The sequence below is a fragment of the Chaetomium strumarium genome (genome assembly GCF_033439665.1).
Source record: "Chaetomium strumarium strain CBS 333.67 chromosome Unknown B0T15scaffold_1, whole genome shotgun sequence".
NCBI lineage: Eukaryota > Fungi > Ascomycota > Sordariomycetes > Sordariales > Chaetomiaceae > Chaetomium > Chaetomium strumarium.
In genome coordinates, this window is record NW_026944429.1 from 4,129,434 (window position 1) to 4,149,783 (window position 20,350).

The window sequence follows — 20,350 nt, forward strand, 5'->3', positions numbered from 1 at the left end:
TACCCCCCAACCACCAAGGAGACTCGCTGAAGGCATCGCAACTCAAGATGGCTGCTGCTGCGACGACGACGACAAAAGCCAAGTCGGCCTCCAAGGCTGGCGCCAATGGCAACTCGAAGCAGAAGACACAGATGCATCGCCGCTCAAGAACAGGTTTGTCTCACCTCTTACAGACAGTCGTTTACCCGATTCGGCAACTAACAATGGCGGTTGGTGAAGGGTGCTACACATGCAGGCTGAGGAGGAAAAAGTGCGATGAGGGCTCCCCCATGTGCACAGCTTGCAAGCATCTCGGTCTGGTATGCGAATACAAGCGGCCGATGTGGTGGAGCAACAATGATATGCGGAGGAAGCACAAAGATGACATCAAGATGATCATCAAGCGCAAGAAGCTGTCGGAGAAGTCGTCCCACACGCACACGATCCAGACCTCGGTTGGCTCACCACCGGGGCTCACGCACTCGCTCCCGACGTCGGCGACCTTCTCCGACTCGCTCGACCGCGCGCGATCTGCCTCGATTGACTCGCATTTCGGCTTCAACTTCAACAGCCCGCACAGCTCGCACGACTTCGGGCCCTTCACGCCCCAGATGAACCCTGAGTTCATGTTCTCGCCATATTCCCCCTACGAGATCGACGTGAAGACCGAGAGGCAAATGTTCATCAATGACATCCCGACACTACGCGAATCAACAACATCCACCTTCAGCACCTACGCCACCCCTCCGCCACCGGGCACCATCCTGCCTCAATTCCCTCTGGAAGGTGAATGGACAGAGCAGGTGTACTCGGAGCGGAGGGAATCTCTGACGGAGGAAACGCTGAACGTGAATTTCTTCGACTTCTCACATGGGCCATCAACGTCATCGAGGCAAGTGGCGATTGAGCTTGATGAGGGCGACCAGCGGTTGCTTGACCACTTTATCCAATTCGTGCTCCCGACCATTTTCCCGATTCTCGAGTCGAACCAGCACGGGTCGGTTAGTTCGGACCTCATCCTTCCGGCGCTGCAGAACAACAAGGGCTACCTGCACTGCTGCTTGAGCATCGCCGCACAACATTACAAGGCCGCCATGGCGCTCCAGGGTGATGAGATCGACGACGACATCATGCGCCACCGGTACGCGACCATCTCCGCTCTCTGCGACGCGCTCAACAAGGACGAGGACCACCAGCAGATCCTGGAGGCCGCGCTCGGCCTGATCTTCTTCCAATGCGGCGTCGGTCGCTTCGACGACTCGCTCCCCGACATCCCCTGGCACCAGCACTTCCAGGCGGTTGTCTCGCTAGTTCAGAAGCTCGACCTACCCCGTATCGTCTCGGATCTCAATGAGCCACTGATGCAAGCACCCTTCAACATGACGCTCACCGCGTGGATTGACATCCTCGGCGCCACCATGCAGGGCCGCGCGCCGACCTTCGCGCACACGTACCGCGAGAAGCACCTGTCGCCGCCCGCCAACACGTCGCTCGGGCTCCGCGAGCTCATGGGCTGCGAGGACCGCGTCATGTACCTCATCTCGGAGATCGCCTGCCTCGAGGCGCTCAAGCGGGACGGCATGGATGACATCACGCTTTGCCAGCACGTGCACGTGCTCGGCGACCAGATCGGCCTGACCGAAATCGGCGAGGGCGTGCCCGTGCTGCCCTTCAACGCCAATGGCTCGCTCAGCCCCAAGCAGCTCAGCAAGAACATCACGGCCGCCTTCCGCCTCGCCGCCCGCATCTACCTCTGTAGTCTCGTCCCGGGCTTCTCGCCCGCCCAGGCGAGCTGCATCGGCCTGGTCGAGAAGCTCACCGGCGTGCTCCAGCAGATCCCCTCGGGCACCAACGGCTTCGACCGCTCGCTCGCGTGGGTCTACCTTGTCGGCGGGTCCGTCAGCTTGGCGGGCTCCTCGTTCCGCGCTTTCTTCGACGACCGCGTCGCGCAGCTGGGCGATCTGGCCAACTTTGGCAGCTTCGGCCGTGTCGCCTGCCTGCTTCGCGAAGTCTGGCTGCAGGTTGACCAGCAACAACAGCAGCAGCAGGCTTCTTCCCCAGCGGCGGAATCATCATCTCCGGAGGCTCCACAGCAGCAGCAGCAACAGCAAACGCAGCAGCAGTACATCCACTGGAGGGATGTTATGCAGATGAAGGGATGGGATTACTTGCTCATTTGAACACAAGCGCTCCCTGTCTTCAATGCTGGCTCACTTGAAGAGGCAATTCATCTGCATGCTTTGCAAACAGAACTGCGATGCTGGCAGCTTGTGGCAGGAATCGCCTCCTCGGACTTCAGCTTTGAAGCCACCCACTTCGTCTTCTCTTCTCACCTTCTTTTTTGTTCTACCCTTTTTTATTCTGTTTGTGACTCGGGCTGCTAGAGGTTGCCGCGAGGCAAGTTGGTGTGGAGGGAGGGGAAGAGTTTCTGGACGACACTGGACAGGATGGATGAACGGATGGCAGCGGAGTGTGGCGGACGGGAAAGGAGCAGTTCTCCGGCTTTGCTCCTGTTGTCTTTTCTCTATCTTGGTTTCAACTCTCTTCCTCTATTCTTGATACCTGGCGTCTCCCCGGTATATCTATATATATACTATACACAGGGTTGAGGAAGCATGCATAATGTGGAGTTTATGGGGTTCGGATCTTGGATTCACTGGGGATATCATGGGGTCAATTCGGTGTTGGTCACGCAGGGTGTGGATGCGAATGAGGGATGAGGGATGAGTGAGGTAGGAGATGGCTTGGACTTGTACACATAGTAGGATCCTGGATTATACCCGCCTGATATGGCCGAAGCTTAAAAGAATGAGAGAACTACTGATCAATACCCGTCCTTCGCCTCTGCAGTGAATGTGATCTAAGACCCCCCAAAACCTTGGAGGCAACGTCACTAGACCGAAGCTGGCAATGCCTATCGATGTTGCATGCGATGTTTCTCTCCCCATACATCTCCCTCAGTTCAGTTAAGCCTGAGCAAGTCGTCAATCCTCCTGGGCTTCACACATCTACCCCTTGTGTCCGCTATCCACACTTTCGTGATCACTGTCGTCCGCATAGGTGCAGTGTCCTACGACTAGGTGAGTCAAGATGCGCTTGTCCGTCCTAATGCCACTTGTGCTTCATAACACAAAACACGACGCTGTGCGTTGTCCAGAGCCAAACAGCATTGCCGGAAGCAAGCCACGTATCAAAACCTTACATTCCCCTCCCTCGTGCTCAACTCGACCATGCTGTCTGTGTAATGCACAAGACTACATTCACGGGTTCCTGAGCACTGACTGTAGTACTACCGATACATTATATAGCGCCGCCGTCATACCCCAGGCGGCGGTGAGAATGTGGTATATGTGTAACTGCAGATATAATCTTTATCCATGCGGTCTGACGGATGGGCGGGTGATACTATTTTGATAACCCACGTTCGTCGTTCAGACCTCATAGATGATCCATAACGTGAGAGCGTGATTTACCGGAGAGGCTTCGACGGAATCCCTTCCTTCAAGCTTAGAAGACCAAGCTTATCCTATCCAGATGCTTACGTACTTCAGCCATGGCCGAGGCCGAAATGCTGTTTCGACCGAGATGTGAAACAGACCAACCCTGCCGCGTTTTTGGGTTCGCTATGGCAATGTGCCGCTGCCCAGCGGCCGACGAGATGGCCGCACCGAGAACCTCAACAAGGCATCAATGCGACCGGGTCTTCGGCTGCCTCCCAGATGAGTCAGTGACTTGCCAGTCGATCTGATAGACGATGACGACAGCCACTTAGGCCGTCTGCCATCAATACCCAACACGGGCGCTACGGCTGGGTTGAGAAGTCGCGGCCGATGAAGGCGACGCAACACGCAATGTCCATGTGACCTCGAAACTCGACCACTTGAGGCCTGTAGTCGTCTGCCGATTATAGGAGGCCTCTTATACCTAGAAATATGCATGTTCGGGCATCGCGCGCCGCCTCGGTCTCAAAGGTCGCTTGCAAGTGCCGGCAGAGCAGCAGCTTGGGAAGCGCTGCGAGAGCTCCTCTCAAACAAGCATGAGAACGTGGGGTTCGCCGCAAAGCGGCCTGGCACGTGCCTGGGAAGCGAAGCACGGACCAGCAGACCTCGCGGCCAATCTCAGCCAACCATTCGGATTAAAATAGAAATTGCTGGCTTGGCCAACCAATCAGACACGCGGCCGCGGCCTAGAACAGCTCGCTCTTAAACGCCGTTTCTGAGACCCCAACTTCAAAGAACTTCTTCCTACCACTCGTGCTGCTCAATGTCACCTGGCTCTGTCAAGGAGGCATTCGGCGCTTCACAATGGCCTGTCATTGTTCTGACCTCAGAACTCTTCAAACAAGGAGAACAATGCATTCAGTGAATTTGATTGAGTTGGGCAAACCCCCATCCATCGCCCAAGCGGTCGCACCACCACCGCATGACTGGGCCTTGGAATCGATGAGCTCCTGTAGTTCGGGACCTCCCGGCCTTTCTATCGCACCCGGACATCAAGCAACGCCCTAGGATGCCCGGTCACTAGAATCTTCGGCATGGCCCGCGACCATCCAGCGGCCAGTCGATCGGGTCACAGTACTATCGCCCACCACTCCTCTGCAAAATGACCCGGCCGGACATGGGTCGGGCATGCATCGTTTCCTGACCAGTTGTTCGGACCCTTTGTCTCGTTTCCTGCCAGCCCAACCGCGAGGGCGAATGCGTCATAGTTTCCATCAACTGGTTTCGAGCAGCAAGGCTCCCGGGACCGCTCCGATATACCTCCATGGCAAGCGCCTGGTCGCTCGGTTTCTGACTCCTTCCTCTTTCAAGCTGCGCTGGACTTGTCCCCATGCCATCACCTTCATCTTTCCTCCTTTGCCGGTATTCCTGGCGTGGCTGACGTTAATTCCACCGTTGCCAACAACAAGGGAGAGCTTTGTGTGAAGGACATAGCTCTTTCCAGCTGGCCCGGTCCGATCCATTTTGAATGTCTCTTTATGCTGCAACGGCCCGAGCCAACTCCGGGGACTCCATTGTCCTAGCCGATACCGAACGCCTTTTGCCGAGAAGGTATACAACGCCGCGCCTACCCACTCGAGCCGCCAAACGACCTCCAGCCAGATCAGAGAATCTCCAAGGAGAACAGGAAAACTCTAGTCAGGATGCCCGGTCGCGGGCTTGCGCTATGGGTGGCGTCATTTGCCGCCGTACGTATGGCCGCTTCGGCAGCTCTCATGAATGACTTGTTTATGCGGCAGTCATCTTGCGCCCCAAACTTCAACGAGTGCAAGAACGCCGACTTTCCGCCATATTTTTGCTGCGGCTCAGGCCAGAGCTGCATCGCCCTCGCTGGAAACACCACAGTCCTCTGCTGCCCAAACGGCGCCCGCTGCCAGCGACTACAGCCAATACCATGTGACATATCGTTGCAGGACGGCGAGAAATACCCCGATGCGGTCGTGAAGACGACTGCGCTGCGGGGCACCTTGGGCCGATGCGGCGCACAGTGTTGTCCGTTTGGATACTCGTGCAAAAGCGACGAGTGCATCATGGACGTGGATCAAAACGCGGTGCCGATCCAAACGGCGAAACCAAACCCCACAAGCACCGCTAGTTCCAAGACGAGTGCCCCTACAGATGCCGGGTCGAGTCAGACGCCAGACTCTACCAATGGTGCCGACGACTCCTCTTCCGACCAGGAGAGCGGTTCTAACGGCGGCCCACCGATCGCAGCTATTGCCGGTGGTGCAGCAGGAGGAGCTGTCATCCTCATTGGCGCCGCTGTGCTCGCCTTCATTTTCCTAAGGAAGAAGAAGAATGCGAGCGAGTCGGGAAGCCCTTCGAAATTCTCACGTTCGACATCATCTTTCGGAAACTTGATTAGCGGCCCGATCGTCGCGGAAGACACCACCTTACGGAGCGATTTTGCCCGGGTCAGCCCGCGGCAGACGAGCGAGGATCCCGCCTCCGTAACAGCAGCTCTCATAGATTCCTCGGTAACCTCGCCAGAGTCGGGCGCTGGGGTGTTGGCTGCTCCGCCGACCGCGGCCCAAAAGCCAGAGAGACAGAGTAGTGCTCCATACGGCTCATTCGAGCCCTCGGCGTACGTCGACATGCCGTATGCCGACTACGACAGCGGCGGACTGATGCCGCACAACCCACAGCAGAATCGCGAGCCCAGCTCGGTGAGCATCAACGTGTTTGCCGACCCCAACATCACACCGGACAGGACGCCGGAAAGCAATGCCGATCGGCGGTACACGAACATGACTACCTTCACGCAGATGCTGGACAGCGCCGGGTTGGACGGCGTGGCGCGGGGTGACCCCTATCTGCCGTACCAGCCAGAAAGCGAGCAGGGGACTCCGATGCCGAAGAGATGATGCTCCTTGAGGGAGCATGGTCAGGGCCAGAGATGGCTATCGAACTGATGCCGGAGCACGTTGTTTCTTAGTTGCTCATTTTCACTTGATGGATTTAGCGAAGGTGGGGATGAATTTGGTTTTAGCAAGGCGTTATGTTGGGAAACGAGATGCACACTCATTACGAGGCATTTACATCGGCATCAGCATCGTCCATCGTCTGGGGGACTTATAGAAGGATAGGACATTATACCCCTGGGGATTTAGACTGCCAGACTTTTACTAAGCTGTAGATATTTTACATTCTAAAGTTCTCAGGATGTTACCAATAAATATTCGCATCAACAGATATCTCCGAGGGATACATTTGCCCGGTTCAACTGATTTGTGCAGATAAAAGGAGTTTGTCTGTATAGCACATAGGTGCCGATATCTTCTTGGTGTGCGATGGCCATGGCAGGCGAATTCTACACAGTATCCATTGTAGGTAGCCGGACATAAAATAGCAACACATTGCTGCACATCGAAGAATATCTCGCCGTAACCGACCCATGAACCCGCCCAGCCCCCAACGCCTCTTACCAGCACATGAACGTCATTATATCACAGCTTCTTCTTCCCCGCTGTCCCCCCCGCGCCTCTCTTCTCGGCCGCATCTCTCTCCGCCTTAGCATAATCATCCGCCTCCTTGCGCTCCGCATACCACTGCCCGGCCTGCAACACCAACACGCCAACCAAGACCAGCGCAAGAATCACGCGACTCGCGCTCATGACCCGCAGGGTATCCTCGCGCCCGAGCACCACCTTCCCCGTAATCGGACCCTGGTACATCGTCCCGGGTTGCGCCTCCCCCGCAGCCTCAGCCGCCGCCTCGGCCACGGCAGCGGCCAGCCCGCCGGGCTGGCTGACGGCGCGCATGCCCTTGACGATGTTGCTCAGGTAGACGCCCACGGCGATGACGTACAGCATCAGGCTGCCGCCGTCGAAGAGCACGTTGGCTTCGCTCGGGCGGAACAGCTTGATGAAGAAGCCCAGGAAGCCGACGAACATGATGATGTGCAGCATGCGGGCGATCAGGGGCGGGGACTGGTGCGTGAAGCGCAGGTGGGTCTCGAGGTGGTCCAGGAACGACGGCGTGATCGGGTCCGAGGTCCAGAGCAGAGGGAAGTCGTAGGGGAAGGAGGCGAAGAGGATACCCAGGAAGAAACATACCGCTGTGGTGGGTGGGTGGGTTAGTCATTAGGTACCTACTTAGGGGGGGTTGTATGGTGGAGGGAGGGGGGGAGGAGAGAAAAAGCGTACGCCCGATGATGAGAAATGTCGCGAAGGAGCCGGAGCCGCGGTAATCTTTCGATCGGGTCGTTTTCGACCAGTCTATCCACCGGGTGGTCATGTTGGAGGATGTATGAGGGTGAGGCGCCAATGCGCTTCTTGGGGAAGATGTTGTGAGATTTTGTGGCGGGTGTGAGCTGCGAAAGCTCTGTCGAATGCGCCGCGACGGGTTGAAGCTGGGCTGGAAAGGAAACCGGTCGCGGTGTTATCAAAGTCTCCGGGAGAGCTCCCCACTTCGGCACTGTACGGATATTTGAGCCCATTGGCCAATCATGTCGTAGAACGGACGACCCCACCGGCTGCTCACGGGCAGACCACGGGATCGCGGTTGTGACGACAGACAAAACCGTCGCAAACAAGGACGAGGCCACGCTTGGACTCAGCGGGGATTAGATCACAATGGCTTTCTCTAACCAAGATCGATTCATTGTGCGTTACCGGAGCTGTATTGCAATCGGCCGGCGAGCTGCCGCCACGGATAACGTCTACAACGTGCCGTGCCACTGCGACCCTCTAGGGTAACTGCAGACGCTCGGCGCTTCTGCTGTAGCAACAGCGGTCCAAGACCCCAAAAGACCATCATCGAACATGTCCGAAAACGCGGCCGCGCCCGCACCTCGGTCGCCAAATACCACCCTGCAGCTTCAGCGGCGAAAGTCGTCCAGAGACCGCATCCGAGACATTCTCGAGGTTGGTTCCTTTCTGTTAAGTTTCTGCGGATGCCGGTGTCGTCGTCTACGTCGAGGGTCGCAGCTTCTTCCCATCCTTGAAGGTTCTCCACAGTGCGTCTGGCACTGCCGCGTCAAGATCCAGGAAGTCACCTCCAGCCTGTTCATAAATCAGATATCAGGCCGTACCTAGTGTAGCCCAGAGTGGCTCGAAAATGGCCGAGGCAATCTGCGGTCCTTCAATGAGTGACGTCTTTGCGGGAACTGTTCGTACACGAGTCCACATCCCTGCGCTGCCTGTTGACGCCTCGCTTTCCCCCCCACGCAACGCGTGCTGGAGCATAGCTAGGTTGTGAGGCTGACACATATGTGCTTCCAGGGTGCCCGCGAACGGGCCGAGTCGCTCGATGCAGATCCCGCCAGTCCCCGGCTACAGCCTCTCCTAGGCGACCCCAACCGCAGAGCCAGCGGACCATCCGGCTCGGCTTCCCCTCCGGCACTTGACGCACTTAGACAAGGCGTAGTGACCGCACAACCAGGGAGGCAGCGCACCCTAGACTACCAGAGCACAGCCGAGATCAGCCCCGCAGCACGTAGGAGGTCAACGCGGGATGGGAAGTCTTCGGCTCAGCCACAAGGGCCGCCGCCGCCGCCAGGTGCAGATGGGGCCGCCGAGGAGGATGACTCGCGAGGACAACCTCGGGGACAACGGGAGGAACCGTGCTGGAAGCGTGCATTACGTTACTTCAAGAGCATAGAGCTTGAAAATAAGGGGAGTGTTGCACGGGATCACTTGGCCTTAGGTAAGGGTCTCTTATGTACTGTGACAATAAAGCCCGGGAGGAAAGCTGACCGATCGATCAAACCCCCATGATCAGAACGCACATTCCTCGCATGGCTCCGGACATCATTAGCCTTCGCGTCGATCGGAATCGCCATTACGCAGCTCTTCCGGCTCAACACGTCGCTGGCGGAAGACACGAAGCAGGCCGAGAGGCTACGGCATCTGGGTAAGCCCCTGGGCACTGCCTTCTTGGCCGTCAGTATCTTGATCTTGCTCCTGGGATATAACCGGTACCTCCAGGGGCAGCATTGGGTGATCAAGGGCAAATTTCCGGCCAGTCGCGGCACCATCATGCTGGTGTCGCTCATAGCGTTTACCGTGACGTTGGCGTCGTTGGTTGTTATCCTTGCAGTGCAGAATAATCCGATGTGACCGGAGTCAGTGGTACAGATATTTGAGAGGTTGGAAGCCTGAGAATGGAGATAACTCGTTGCTGTGGTTTGAGTCCTGGTAGAAAGGACTTACAACCAGGTGTACTTTGCTAGTAGGATGATAAATATAATGGTGCAAATGCGATTGAAGAGAATAAAATGTCCTGAATCTACAAACAGAAAACGAACGTTTATCATGGTAATGGTGATACATTTAAATCGCTGCTGTGTATCTCATGTTTTTGTCGCCTCAGTTCTCACTCACCCATAACCCTCATTCACATCCGTTCCACTCAAACACCTCAAGCTCAACCCTCACAACATAACATCATCATCAACTTGAAACCTGCCTCTATAGAACTGAGTGAGGTAACTTCATCACCATCAAAAAACATACATCAACCACCCGCCTCTACTCCGAGAGCAAATAGAAACAAAATAACGGAAAGAAAAAAGAAAAAAAAATGGCAGTCGACATTCAGGCATTCGCGCAAACCCAACTCTCCCTCCTCGCGTCCGAGCTCGCCGCCGAGATAGCAGAGTCCTCGGCGCTGGTGTCCCTGCACTCGCCCACGGCGCTGCAGCGCGCCGGCGTCGCGTTGACAAACCTCACCGTCACCGCGCAGCGCACCGGCTTGGGCGGGAAGACGGTGCTTGAGTTAGGGCCCGATCCGGCCACTGCTTCTTCTACAAGTAGTAATAGTAGTAGTAGTGGTGGTGGTGGTACAGTGGAGTTGCCGGAGCATGGCGTCCGCACGGGGGATATTGTATTGGTTGCCGAGCAGCCTAGTGCGCAGGCGAGGAAGAGGGAGGTGAAGGAGCTGGAGGCGAAGGGGGTGAAGGGGGTTGTGACGAGGGTGGGGAGGGGGTTTGTGGCGGTTGCGGTGGAGGAGAGGGATGGGAGTGGTGGTAGTGGTAATAATAACAACGAGTTGGAGGTGGGGGAGAAGAGGGTGTGGATTGTCAAGGTGGCTGATGATGTTACCTTTCGGAGGTGAGTTGTCTGTCTCTCTTTTTGTCTTTCTTTTTTCCTTCTTGGTGGGTTAGGAACCGGGGAAAAGAGAGAAAAGGAAGGTTTTTTGTTGCTGATGAGGTGGGTGACGCAGGATGAATGCCACGATGGAGAGGCTGGCGAAGATGGGAGAGGCCGACTACAGCCCGTTCATCAGGGTGCTGTTTGGCTTGTCTTCGCCGTCGCCGGTTCCGGCGGATCTCGCAAACGATCCCGAAGTGGGACGGATTGAGTGGGTAGACCCGACGCTGAATGACAGCCAGAAGGATGCCATCCGGTTTGCGCTGGCGTCGAGGGAGATCGCGCTGATCCACGGCCCGCCGGGGGTAAGTTCGTTGACGGTGAGACGGTGGATGACGACGACAAAGAAGCTGACCATCTGTGGCAGACCGGCAAGACACACACGCTCATCGAACTCATCCTCCAGCTGCTCAAGCGCAACCTCCGCATCCTCGTCTGCGGGCCGTCCAACATCTCGGTCGACAACATCGTCGAGCGGCTCGCCCCGCACAAGGTGCCGCTGGTCCGGCTGGGCCACCCTGCCCGCCTGCTCCCGTCGGTGCTGAACCACTCACTCGACGTGCTCACGCGCACGTCCGAAGCAGGCGCCATCGTCCAGGACGTGCGCGCCGAGATGGACGCCAAGCAGGCCTCGATCCGCAAGACGCGCAGCGGCAGGGAGCGCAAGGCCATCTATGCGGACCTGAAGGAGCTGCGCAAGGAGTACCGCGAGCGCGAGCGCCGGTGCGTGAGCAATCTCGTGGCCGGCAGCAAGGTGGTGCTGGCGACGCTGCACGGGTCCGGCGGCTTCCAGCTGCGCGACGAGCAGTTTGACGTCGTCATCATCGACGAGGCGAGCCAGGCGCTCGAGGCGCAGTGCTGGGTGCCGCTGCTGGCCGCGAAGAAGGCCGTCTGCGCGGGCGACCATCTGCAGCTGCCGCCGACGATCAAGTCGCTTAATTCTAATTCCAAGAGCAAGAACAGCGGCAGCAAAAAGGAAAAGGGGAAGGATGCCGCGCCCAACGGGAACGTAATAAAGGGGGCTACGCTGGAGACGACGCTGTTCGACCGCCTGCTGAAGCTACACGGTCCCTCCATAAAAAGGATGCTCACGACGCAGTACCGCATGCACGAGAAGATCATGCGATTCCCGTCCGACGAGCTTTACGAGGGGAAGCTCATCGCCGCAGACGCGGTCAAGGCCAGGCTACTGAAAGATCTGCCCTACGACGTGGACGCCACCGACGACACGACCGAGCCGCTCATCTTCATCGACACGCAGGGGGGCGACTTCCCCGAAAAGAACGAAGACGAGCAGGACGCCGGAGGAGGCAAGAAGCTGACCAAGAGTAGCCTCTACGGCGACAGCAAGAGCAACGAGATGGAGGCGGCGCTGGTAAGGCAACATGTGCGCAGCCTGGTCGAGGCCGGGGTCAAGCCCGAGGATATCGCGGTGGTGACGCCGTACAACGCACAGGTACGTATATACCTAGCTATCACTCCCGGTCGAACGGTCGTCCGTCTGCCCCAAGCGACAGCTGCATCCATGAATATATATATATGCTCCCGCCGCCTGTGCCGCGTCCATGACCGTGGCGCGATTAGGTTCCGAGGGCATCATGATGAGATAGGCTCGTAGCTAACCAAGGATTGCGACGAGCGAAGCTTGCCATCCTGGCCCCGTTAAAGGAGACCTACCCGGGCATCGAACTGGGGAGCGTCGACGGTTTTCAGGGCCGAGAGAAGGAAGCTGTCATCGTTAGTCTGGTCCGGAGCAACCCGGACGGCGAGGTCGGCTTCCTCGGTGAGAAGCGGCGCCTAAACGGTGAGTCCCAGATCTACGATTCTGCATTTGCAGGCCTGCTCCATTGCGGAGAAAATGCGTGTTGATGCGAGAGGATGCTACAGTGGCCATGACGAGACCCAAGCGATCACTGGCTGTCATTGGAGACTCCGAGACGGTGAAAAAGTACGTTCTAGAACCTTTATTAGTAGTTGCCTTGGGCCAGGCTGACTCGTTGCTGAACTTTCGTCCTGCGGCAGGGGCAGCAAGTTCTTGAAGGACTGGATGGAGCATCTCGAGGAGAATGCCGATCTCCGGTACCCGGAGCTGGCATCGCTTGCTCGAGACGCATGATCGGAGCGGAGCACCGGCAGGACGGGAAGAGAAAAGTCAACTACCTAGTGTAGTCCGCGCATGTTGATGCATCGCAATCCGGGCCGAATATTCGGTGTCGACGTCGAGATCCAGATGGAAGGTGCCTCTGTTCAAGGATGGCTGACTAACAATGCTGAAAGTCTCACTTTTTGGGGGGGTGAGATAACCTTATCGGAGATTCCTGCCGGACCTATCGGATAATACATGTATCGGCTGGCGATGGTCACGGTCAATGTATAACCGGGCCGAGGAGCTCCCCCGTCACCGCCCAAACGAGATACGCAGGACCTTGCCCCCAGTCCTCGAAGACGCTTGCGGTAGCCGGTATCATTACTTCGTATTCTGTCCCGTGACTCCCCTTCCTTGTGGTCGTTGTTCGTCTCTTCTCATGTCAAACCGTTAAGTTAATGTGGAGTCGGCGGGTGAATCGCTTCTGGTGGAACCTGGCCCTTGCTGTTTCAGACGATCCATGTCCCGTGGACTCTTGTGGAGACTCGCTTCGTCGGCCGGCCAAGAGCGGGGTTTTGCGGGTTCCACAGATGCCAACTGTCCGGAGCCAGATGGCCTTCCCTGAGCGCTCTCCAAGTTGACGCCGGAGACTCTTCGTTCTGTCGTCGGTTTATTAGAGGTGTAATCACATATGCGGTACACACTAGACTACACTATCGTGCGGTGCAGAGCAGTATTTTGTGATATCACGAGTCCATTGAGGCTCTATGCAGGGGTTGACAGTGACGTTAACTAGTGGCAGTGTCTCATCAACCTCGGAATGTCGTAACCCTGGTCCGCCGGAGCACGCCCAGTCCTTGTCCTGTCCAGACCGTGCGAGGCAACTCAACCGGGATTTCGTCGATGCTCCTGATGGCTTCGAGAACGATTTGCCAATTTTGCGCGCGGAGACGGGCAAGCTCGCATAAACCCGGCGTAAATAATAAAGAGCCGCGCTCCACATGTGTGGACGTTGTATTGGTCGATTTGCACCATATCAGTGCGTTCTGCTGTCTAGTGCAGCTTGCATGCGATCTTTGCTCCGCGACTAGTCGAGTGCTCAACGATTTGGTTGGCGAGCCAATTCGGCTGTTTTGAGCATGCGTATGCAGTAGGTACGCGATGTATCAGGAGGATTGCAGGCGTGTGGTGGATGCTATCTTTGGTTGTTACCTTCATCTGCGTCCTGGAGGCGGCGATATCACCAGAAAGCGGATGCCTGCACGCCATGGCGTGTGACGAGTCGAAATAGGGGTAGACGGGAGGAATGGTTGCGCCCGGCTTCCCACATGTCAAAGGGGAGCGTAAGCAGATCATAAAGCACAACCCCCGACGTTAAAATGACCGAAAGAGCTATCGGATCTCGTCGCGAGGATGGCAGAGTACATTAACTACGTATGAGATTGCAAATGGGAAGGAGCGAACGCCGGTATGGACATGGATCAAACTTCCACTTGCAACCGAAAACCTGAGATGTCCAATGTGGCATAGGCAGCCAAGGCGGAAGGTGCAGGGCTGGTTCTTGCATTCTCTTTTGCTGGGACTCCCAACACTCACAACTCGGAGGCCACAAAGACAGACAAAAGAAAGTTGCCGGATTTGTTCCATGCCTCGTGATACACGAGACCGAACACTAATACACTAAAGCCTCTCTAGCACACTGCCAGTGTCGCACACAGGGGTATTCGGCCTCCAAGAAGGAATGATACGGTTCCGTTGACATCGCACCAAAAAGGCCACGCGAGGGACCTTGGCATGGCTCGATGCGTCTCCAAGCGTCCCTTGTAAATGTAGGGCGTGGAGGCGGTTTTGTACACTCATCTCCCGGACCACCTCGCTTCATCTCCAGGAGCCTTCTGTCCTTGTATGGCGGGCGAGTTGGTTGAGAGCATAACGAGACGAGCGGCATATGCCGCGCCAGACATGCATCTGATAGGAGGTATTGGACGGTACCGCGGCGAGGTGTCTGGAAGCAGGAAGGAATGCGCAGTCCGGGCTTTCTGTCAACTCCGACAACCCTGGCCTTCATCCATCGTCGGCCATCCGGTGTGCTGAGTTTCCACGCAACCCCGGCCAGTCGTTCAGTGCATGGCATTCAAGCTAGCGTACTGTTCAGGACACCACAGCGGTCTGTCCGTTGTTCGAAACAGCTCCCCCGAGCCAATGCAGCGATGCCAAGGCGCAGCTGCAGGCATGCGCTGGAGAGAGAGCAATTCCACGTCTCTCCCAGTGCAGGCCGGGTGCCGTTCGCAGTCGGCCTCATCAATGCTCCCCTCGACGACGTTTTCGTTTATCAAACGCACCAGTATAGCAGCCGTCCCGGGTCCAGTTGCAAGACACTTTGAGACACATTTATTACCCCCACTCTCTCCAAACCTACTTGGGGCATGCACGGACGCATTCATCAGGAACGAAAAGCCCCAAGACAGGCGAGGACGCGGAGCTCACGCCCCTTCCCCACCCTGCGGCCCCAAGACGCACCCCTCACGGCCCCTCCTCTATCACGGTCGCATCAGGACTGCCCACCCTTGCATCTTGCATGGCAGCTTGGACCTGGGCCTGTCCACACCCCGATGCTGCCCTCTGGCGAAGCAGCATGTTGGACTTTAATATCCGTCATTGGTGCTGCTCTTCTCCCTCTCGTGGGGTCGGTCCTGCACGACTCGGACGCTGTTTACCTCCTGGCGCTGCTGGCTTGCGTCCCGCGGTTTCGCGCCGACCAACCCATCGCCGGAGTCCAGCATGATAGCCCGGATGCAGCGGGCCAGGGTGTGCCTTCTAGTCGAGCTATCCATCCATTTGTATTCCTTGAACTGACCGAATCCACTCGTTGCATTACTCGCCACCATTCTCTGTATCACAAACTTTCGGCACACGACCAAGCGCCTTTTCCACGATCCCGACGGTTGGACCGGCTCCATCGCAAGTCCTGCCGTTCTGCCCAGGAAAGGAAGGCGGCTGCATCGCTGGTCATGCCAGCTTCCTAACGGTGGAACGTCGACGAAGTCATTGTTTTCCTCATCCGGGATCACCCAGGCGCAACGGCACCACAAGACCAAAGCCGCGACTCAGTTTTCTTGTGTGTTTATTCCATTGCTGGTGCGCAGATGGCCTGGCGTGCAAGAGAGCTTTATCAGTCAACTTTCCCCGAGCCTCATCATACCGCCTCCTTCCAGGTTCTTCTCCCAGAGCTGCGTGCCGATCTATACCGGACATATAGACTGCGCCAGCCAACATGCCGAGTATCTTCGGGAAGTCTGGCTCCACCGCCGGCGGTGCCGGCCGTGCCAAGCCCCGGCACAAATCGATCCGTGGCACCATCTCGGCCCCGATTCCGATACCGAAAACCCCGGACGACGACGAGTTCCCGATCCGGAACCCCGGCTCAGCGAAGGCGTCAGTGGCAGATGATGATGATGACTTCCCAATACGGGAGCCCGGTACCGGGATTGCGACGCCTTTACCACTTACTCATAGTCCTGGTCCGTCGCCCGACGAGCCGGTTGAGCAGCAGCCCGGGGACAGTGGGGGTAAGGAGCAGCAGGGCCAACAGGGCCAGCAGACTGGAGGTTATGAAAGTAGCTCGAGTAGTGGCACCGAACGTCAGCAGGAGCAGGGAGGAACGCAATTTCCTGCGCCGGCTGGCGCACCAGCTTCGGTCAGCGGCTCGGGAGGCAGCCGGACAGATCTGACACGGGATGTACGGCCGAAGCCGTCGTCCACCCCGCCTATAACGCCGCAAGCCGGCGCAACTATGCCTGGGGAGCAGTCAATATCCCGGCCGGCCTCGCGATCACCGCCCAACCGTACCTCTCCGCAGAAGCGCTCCCCACCCAATGCCTCACCGTTGAGAGCTTCACCGCAGACAAGGAGGGCTACGAACCCTGTTGTCACTCCGTTCCGGTATTCCGCCGTTAGCGACGCCCCCAGCAACCCAACCGGGCAGAGCAAAGACTCTCCGCAGCGGAAGAAGTCCACGCTGCGGTCCGCTTTAGGGAGATTGTTTGGTCGAGGCAGGAAAAAGACTGGCAGCGGAAACCAGGATGCCGGGACAGATTCGGGACGTGAATCTGGGCCACTGGCCTCAACGCAACATCGAAGCGTGAGTGTTTGTCTTACCGGTCTTCACCGTTGATCAGACATACTTACACGGATCTGAAACTAGGACCCTACTGCACAGCTTAGCCGGCCTACGCAGAGGTCGCCCGAGCGCTCGGCCTCGCTCCCCATCAGCGAACTGAATCGGCCGCTACGGTCGCATTCCATTGGGCCAGACGACATTATGGCCATTGAGAGCGCGCGCAATTCACTACAGGCAGAAGCGGCCACGCCTGGGTCCAGCTCGGGAGTCGGCATCCGGCGACGCGCTGCGACGGGCGGCCATGCATTACTGCGGCCTCATCTGTTCAACCGGGAATGGGGTGCAGGTCTGTCCCCACGGCCCGCAAGTGCTCAGGGCCGCGCCTGCCGGGCTGGTGCACGGGCCGAAGCCGAGGATCCCAGCGAAATCGGGCGTGCCATCACCAGCGACAGCGCCGGCGGTATGCGCCGGCGGTCCCGGAGCCTTTCTGGGTTGCAAGACCTCGTCGGCGTTCAGCCTGGCAGCCGTCGGCGAAGCGATGAGATCCGGTATTGGCGCGAGTCCTATGACCCGGGCTTCATGTCACCCTTATCATCAAACGCGCAGGATGATGTCGACGACACGGGCCCCGGAGACATCAGTGCACCTGACAGCCCTGCGGCGGAGAGACCGCCCAAAACCCCGCCTCAGCCCTTCAACTTCAACCTTCTGTCGAAAGAGATGATGGGTATGAAGATTACACACGCGGCAAGCATGGACATGCGTCTCGGCAACCTCGAGTCCCGCACCCTCCAGTTAGAGCGTGTGGTTGACCAGCTGTGCCGCTCGGTCCCCGGCTCCAAGGGACCTGTCGATGCTCGGGAGACGGGTCAGCCTGGCAGCTCCCGACGCTCGCTGGAAACCGACACGCATTCTCATGTCTCCTTCGGCGAAGGACTGGCTTACGCGAGCCCGCTCCACCCGCTTTCGTCGTCCGCCGCGAAAGCTCCGTCTCTTGCCGCAAACGCGATGCCGCCTGTTCACGCGACTTCTACCTCTGCCGTGCGCGGTGCTATGAGTATGCCGATAATGGGACGCGAGGCCGCTAGCAAAACCGACGAGGCGTCTCAGGCCGACGTGATCGCGCAGCTCAGAGCCGACCTTGATGCCGAACGTGTGGCCCGCCAGGCCCTCGAGGCGTCGGTCAAGAAGCTGTCGGAGCGCCTCAACACCTTGTCGACGACCATGTTTGCCATGGTGCGGGGACCGTCCGAGTCCAAGTCCCAGGAACGGTTGGCACCGTCCTCGGTGGGCGGAAGCTCACCCATGCTGAAACCGCCGACAACGTCACTACTTGTCCCTCCGCCACCACAGGAACAGCTCTCTGTCTTTGAAACAGATGACGATGAGGAGGAGGGAGAAGAAGAGGATGACGAGACCGAGGCACCGTCCTCGACCAAACAGAGCTTATCGTCGGCAAAGGCGGATTCGGGGGAAGACGAGGTCACGGAGGATGACGACTTTGAGACGCCCCGAGAAGAACGGACGCCACTGACGTATGGCGCTTTTGGCGAGGAACTGAGGCCTGATGACGACGACGATGACGATGACGATGACGATGCCGGCGGAGACGGTAGCGAGGACGATCCAAAGCGGAAGAAAGCGGCGAGGACGTTGAGTCTAAGCCAGCTAACACTGGGGAAGGGGCAGCGCACGAGGATATGAAACGCCGACGGGGCCGTTACTTCTTCTAGGCAGTGGGATGGGAGGTTCCTAACCGTTTGCAACGCTCGGGGATGTTCAGTCAGGTAGTAGTTTTGCCGCCGGAGCCTGGGTTATCCGAACAACGATGCATACACGCATGGCCACAGCTTTAGTACTGAGGCATCTTTTTTTCTTCTTCTTCTTACTTCCGATGACGCGCTACGACCCTTTTCTCTGGCTGGCAACCTTCACAACCTTCAATTCTTTTATCACTATGTCTGTTCCCTTTACCAATCAATCTGCGGTCTTCCCATGTTTTTCGCCACTTTTGCATCCAGCGTCACGGCGGCGGCGGGGGTTCATCTCAATTCCGGAATTGCCTTTTTTTGGGCATGGCGACGCATAGAGTGAGTGCTTGCTTAGTCTTCAGGTTCTTGAGGGACGACGGCATATCTTTACTTCGATTCTTCTTTGCTTGTATGTATGTATGTACTTAATCAACTGTAAAGTAGATACCCCTTTCTGAAGCAAGTAATTTCCCAGGCTTTCATTTGACTCAGCTGTGGCCATTTTCCCGGGAGTACTATTAGTTACTCTACGTACCTGGTAGTCTGCATCATCATCATCATCATCATCATCGTTGTTCGATAAACTGACACCTACTGTATTGCACCTTATCTAAGGTACCTACGTTCTGCCAAGTCGACCCAGTAGTCGATGTCCTTAACCTTGTGTGTCCTATACGGAAAAGTTTTGCTCTCTCTCCCTGGGTCGACTTATATGAGTGATGTCCTGAAATATCCGGTATGGCTGCTATGTGTTATGTATGCAGGTGATATCGCCGTAGTAGGGATGGCAGCAAAGATGACGCCGTCCAGACACACTTAATAGTAGTACAGCGCGTTTCTAGGCAACAAGATACCGTAGGTAGGTGCGTCTAGGGACGATGATGGAATTCAGAACATTCTATCGTTGGAGCGAAGTCAGGGTCTGTAGGTACCAGTTAGATGCTTCCTACTACTAGTAAGTAGTATCTGCTCGCGTGATACTTGGGCCTATGGCGTATATCGAGGCTGTGAAACAATGGAACCACTTGTGGGTGGCATGTTCGACTAAAGGAACAAGAATCAAAGTGAATTATATCGCATCAGGTAAGTTCCGATTTTTAATTCGCAACCACCCCGTACTGCTATGCTAGCCCCCCCAAAACCAAAGCGTGGGTATCCTGCTCATCAAAGTCTACAGAGATCCCCAACAGCCCCGGAGCCCAGTTACCCAATAAACCGAATTCCGGTATGATTTCATGGACAGTATGTACTAGAAAGATAGATAGAGCAGACAGGCGAACCTGCCTGTAAATAACTTCCCCTCCCAAACTCCCTGATCTCGCTCATCCAACGTTATGATTGAAATCCTAATTGAGATCACAGCAGGGTTGAAGATCCCTGTTAATTATATATAACGCCCTTTCTTTTTCGGTGACCTTCCCTATTATGTCAACCGGGTATTGACATCGATGTATGTCGTACCATTCTTCAACGTAAAACAGCTAGGAACTGGCTGTCAAAAGCGTGAAGGGCTTCGACGGTGCCAGGTTATAGCCCAAGTTGACGCGCCTCCACATCGCCATGCCCCTCATTTGACAGAGCGGCGAGTCCAAGGTTGATGAACCCTGCCTCTATAGGCGCCCAGGGGCGACGAGGGTTTGCGCCTTCGTCTTCTACAGCGCAGGGTCTTCCAGCCGCAAAGTCATGTAATCGTCTTGTTGCCGTCTGTTGAGTCTCGGCCTGGCGCCGACACATACCTCCAAAGGCGGTCCGGACGGACATAGCGTCACCCTGGATACGCTTGCCTCGTCCCCAATTCGATGCCCAGCGAAGCTGTGTGTGCG

At 56.9% G+C, this 20,350-nt stretch overlaps 7 protein-coding genes across 7 annotated transcripts; 6 read left to right on the forward strand and 1 right to left on the reverse strand.

Annotated features, from left to right (window-relative positions):
* Window positions 1-47: 47 nt before the first annotated feature.
* B0T15DRAFT_389419 (fungal-specific transcription factor domain-containing protein) lies at window positions 48-2,159 on the forward strand (the record flags this gene model as incomplete). Its single annotated transcript, XM_062864489.1, has 2 exons — window positions 48-153; window positions 220-2,159. 2 exons carry the CDS (start codon window positions 48-50, stop codon window positions 2,157-2,159), a joined length of 2,046 nt encoding a protein of 681 aa, XP_062726371.1.
* Window positions 2,160-5,013: 2,854 nt separating this feature from the next.
* B0T15DRAFT_43105 (uncharacterized protein) lies at window positions 5,014-6,627 on the forward strand. The gene has a single exon (XM_062865732.1). It carries the CDS (start codon window positions 5,123-5,125, stop codon window positions 6,341-6,343), a length of 1,221 nt encoding a protein of 406 aa, XP_062726372.1. The 5' UTR covers window positions 5,014-5,122; the 3' UTR covers window positions 6,344-6,627.
* A 45-nt stretch (window positions 6,628-6,672) lies between these two features.
* B0T15DRAFT_498699 (Shr3 amino acid permease chaperone) lies at window positions 6,673-8,011 on the reverse strand. The gene is made up of 2 exons (XM_062867320.1): window positions 7,625-8,011; window positions 6,673-7,536 (listed from the first exon to the last, which is right to left on the reverse strand). The coding sequence occupies exons 1-2, from the start codon at window positions 7,713-7,715 to the stop codon at window positions 6,926-6,928; spliced, it is 702 nt and encodes a 233-aa protein (XP_062726373.1). The 5' UTR covers window positions 7,716-8,011; the 3' UTR covers window positions 6,673-6,925.
* B0T15DRAFT_518907 (uncharacterized protein) lies at window positions 8,012-9,731 on the forward strand. Its single transcript, XM_062868399.1, has 3 exons — window positions 8,012-8,344; window positions 8,702-9,125; window positions 9,201-9,731. Exons 1-3 carry the CDS (start codon window positions 8,243-8,245, stop codon window positions 9,536-9,538), a joined length of 864 nt encoding a protein of 287 aa, XP_062726374.1. The 5' UTR covers window positions 8,012-8,242; the 3' UTR covers window positions 9,539-9,731.
* A 39-nt stretch (window positions 9,732-9,770) lies between these two features.
* Window positions 9,771-12,892, forward strand: B0T15DRAFT_43164 (P-loop containing nucleoside triphosphate hydrolase protein). The gene is made up of 6 exons (XM_062865740.1): window positions 9,771-10,531; window positions 10,644-10,875; window positions 10,938-12,026; window positions 12,215-12,374; window positions 12,458-12,518; window positions 12,593-12,892. Exons 1-6 carry the CDS (start codon window positions 10,002-10,004, stop codon window positions 12,684-12,686), a joined length of 2,166 nt encoding a protein of 721 aa, XP_062726375.1. The 5' UTR covers window positions 9,771-10,001; the 3' UTR covers window positions 12,687-12,892.
* Window positions 12,893-14,936: 2,044 nt separating this feature from the next.
* Window positions 14,937-15,806, forward strand: B0T15DRAFT_43192 (uncharacterized protein). Its single transcript, XM_062865744.1, has one exon. It carries the CDS (start codon window positions 15,083-15,085, stop codon window positions 15,680-15,682), a length of 600 nt encoding a protein of 199 aa, XP_062726376.1. The 5' UTR covers window positions 14,937-15,082; the 3' UTR covers window positions 15,683-15,806.
* Window positions 15,807-18,787, forward strand: B0T15DRAFT_43193 (uncharacterized protein). Its single transcript, XM_062865745.1, has 2 exons — window positions 15,807-16,797; window positions 16,861-18,787. The coding sequence occupies exons 1-2, from the start codon at window positions 15,931-15,933 to the stop codon at window positions 18,478-18,480; spliced, it is 2,487 nt and encodes an 828-aa protein (XP_062726377.1). The 5' UTR covers window positions 15,807-15,930; the 3' UTR covers window positions 18,481-18,787.
* Window positions 18,788-20,350: the final 1,563 nt, after the last annotated feature.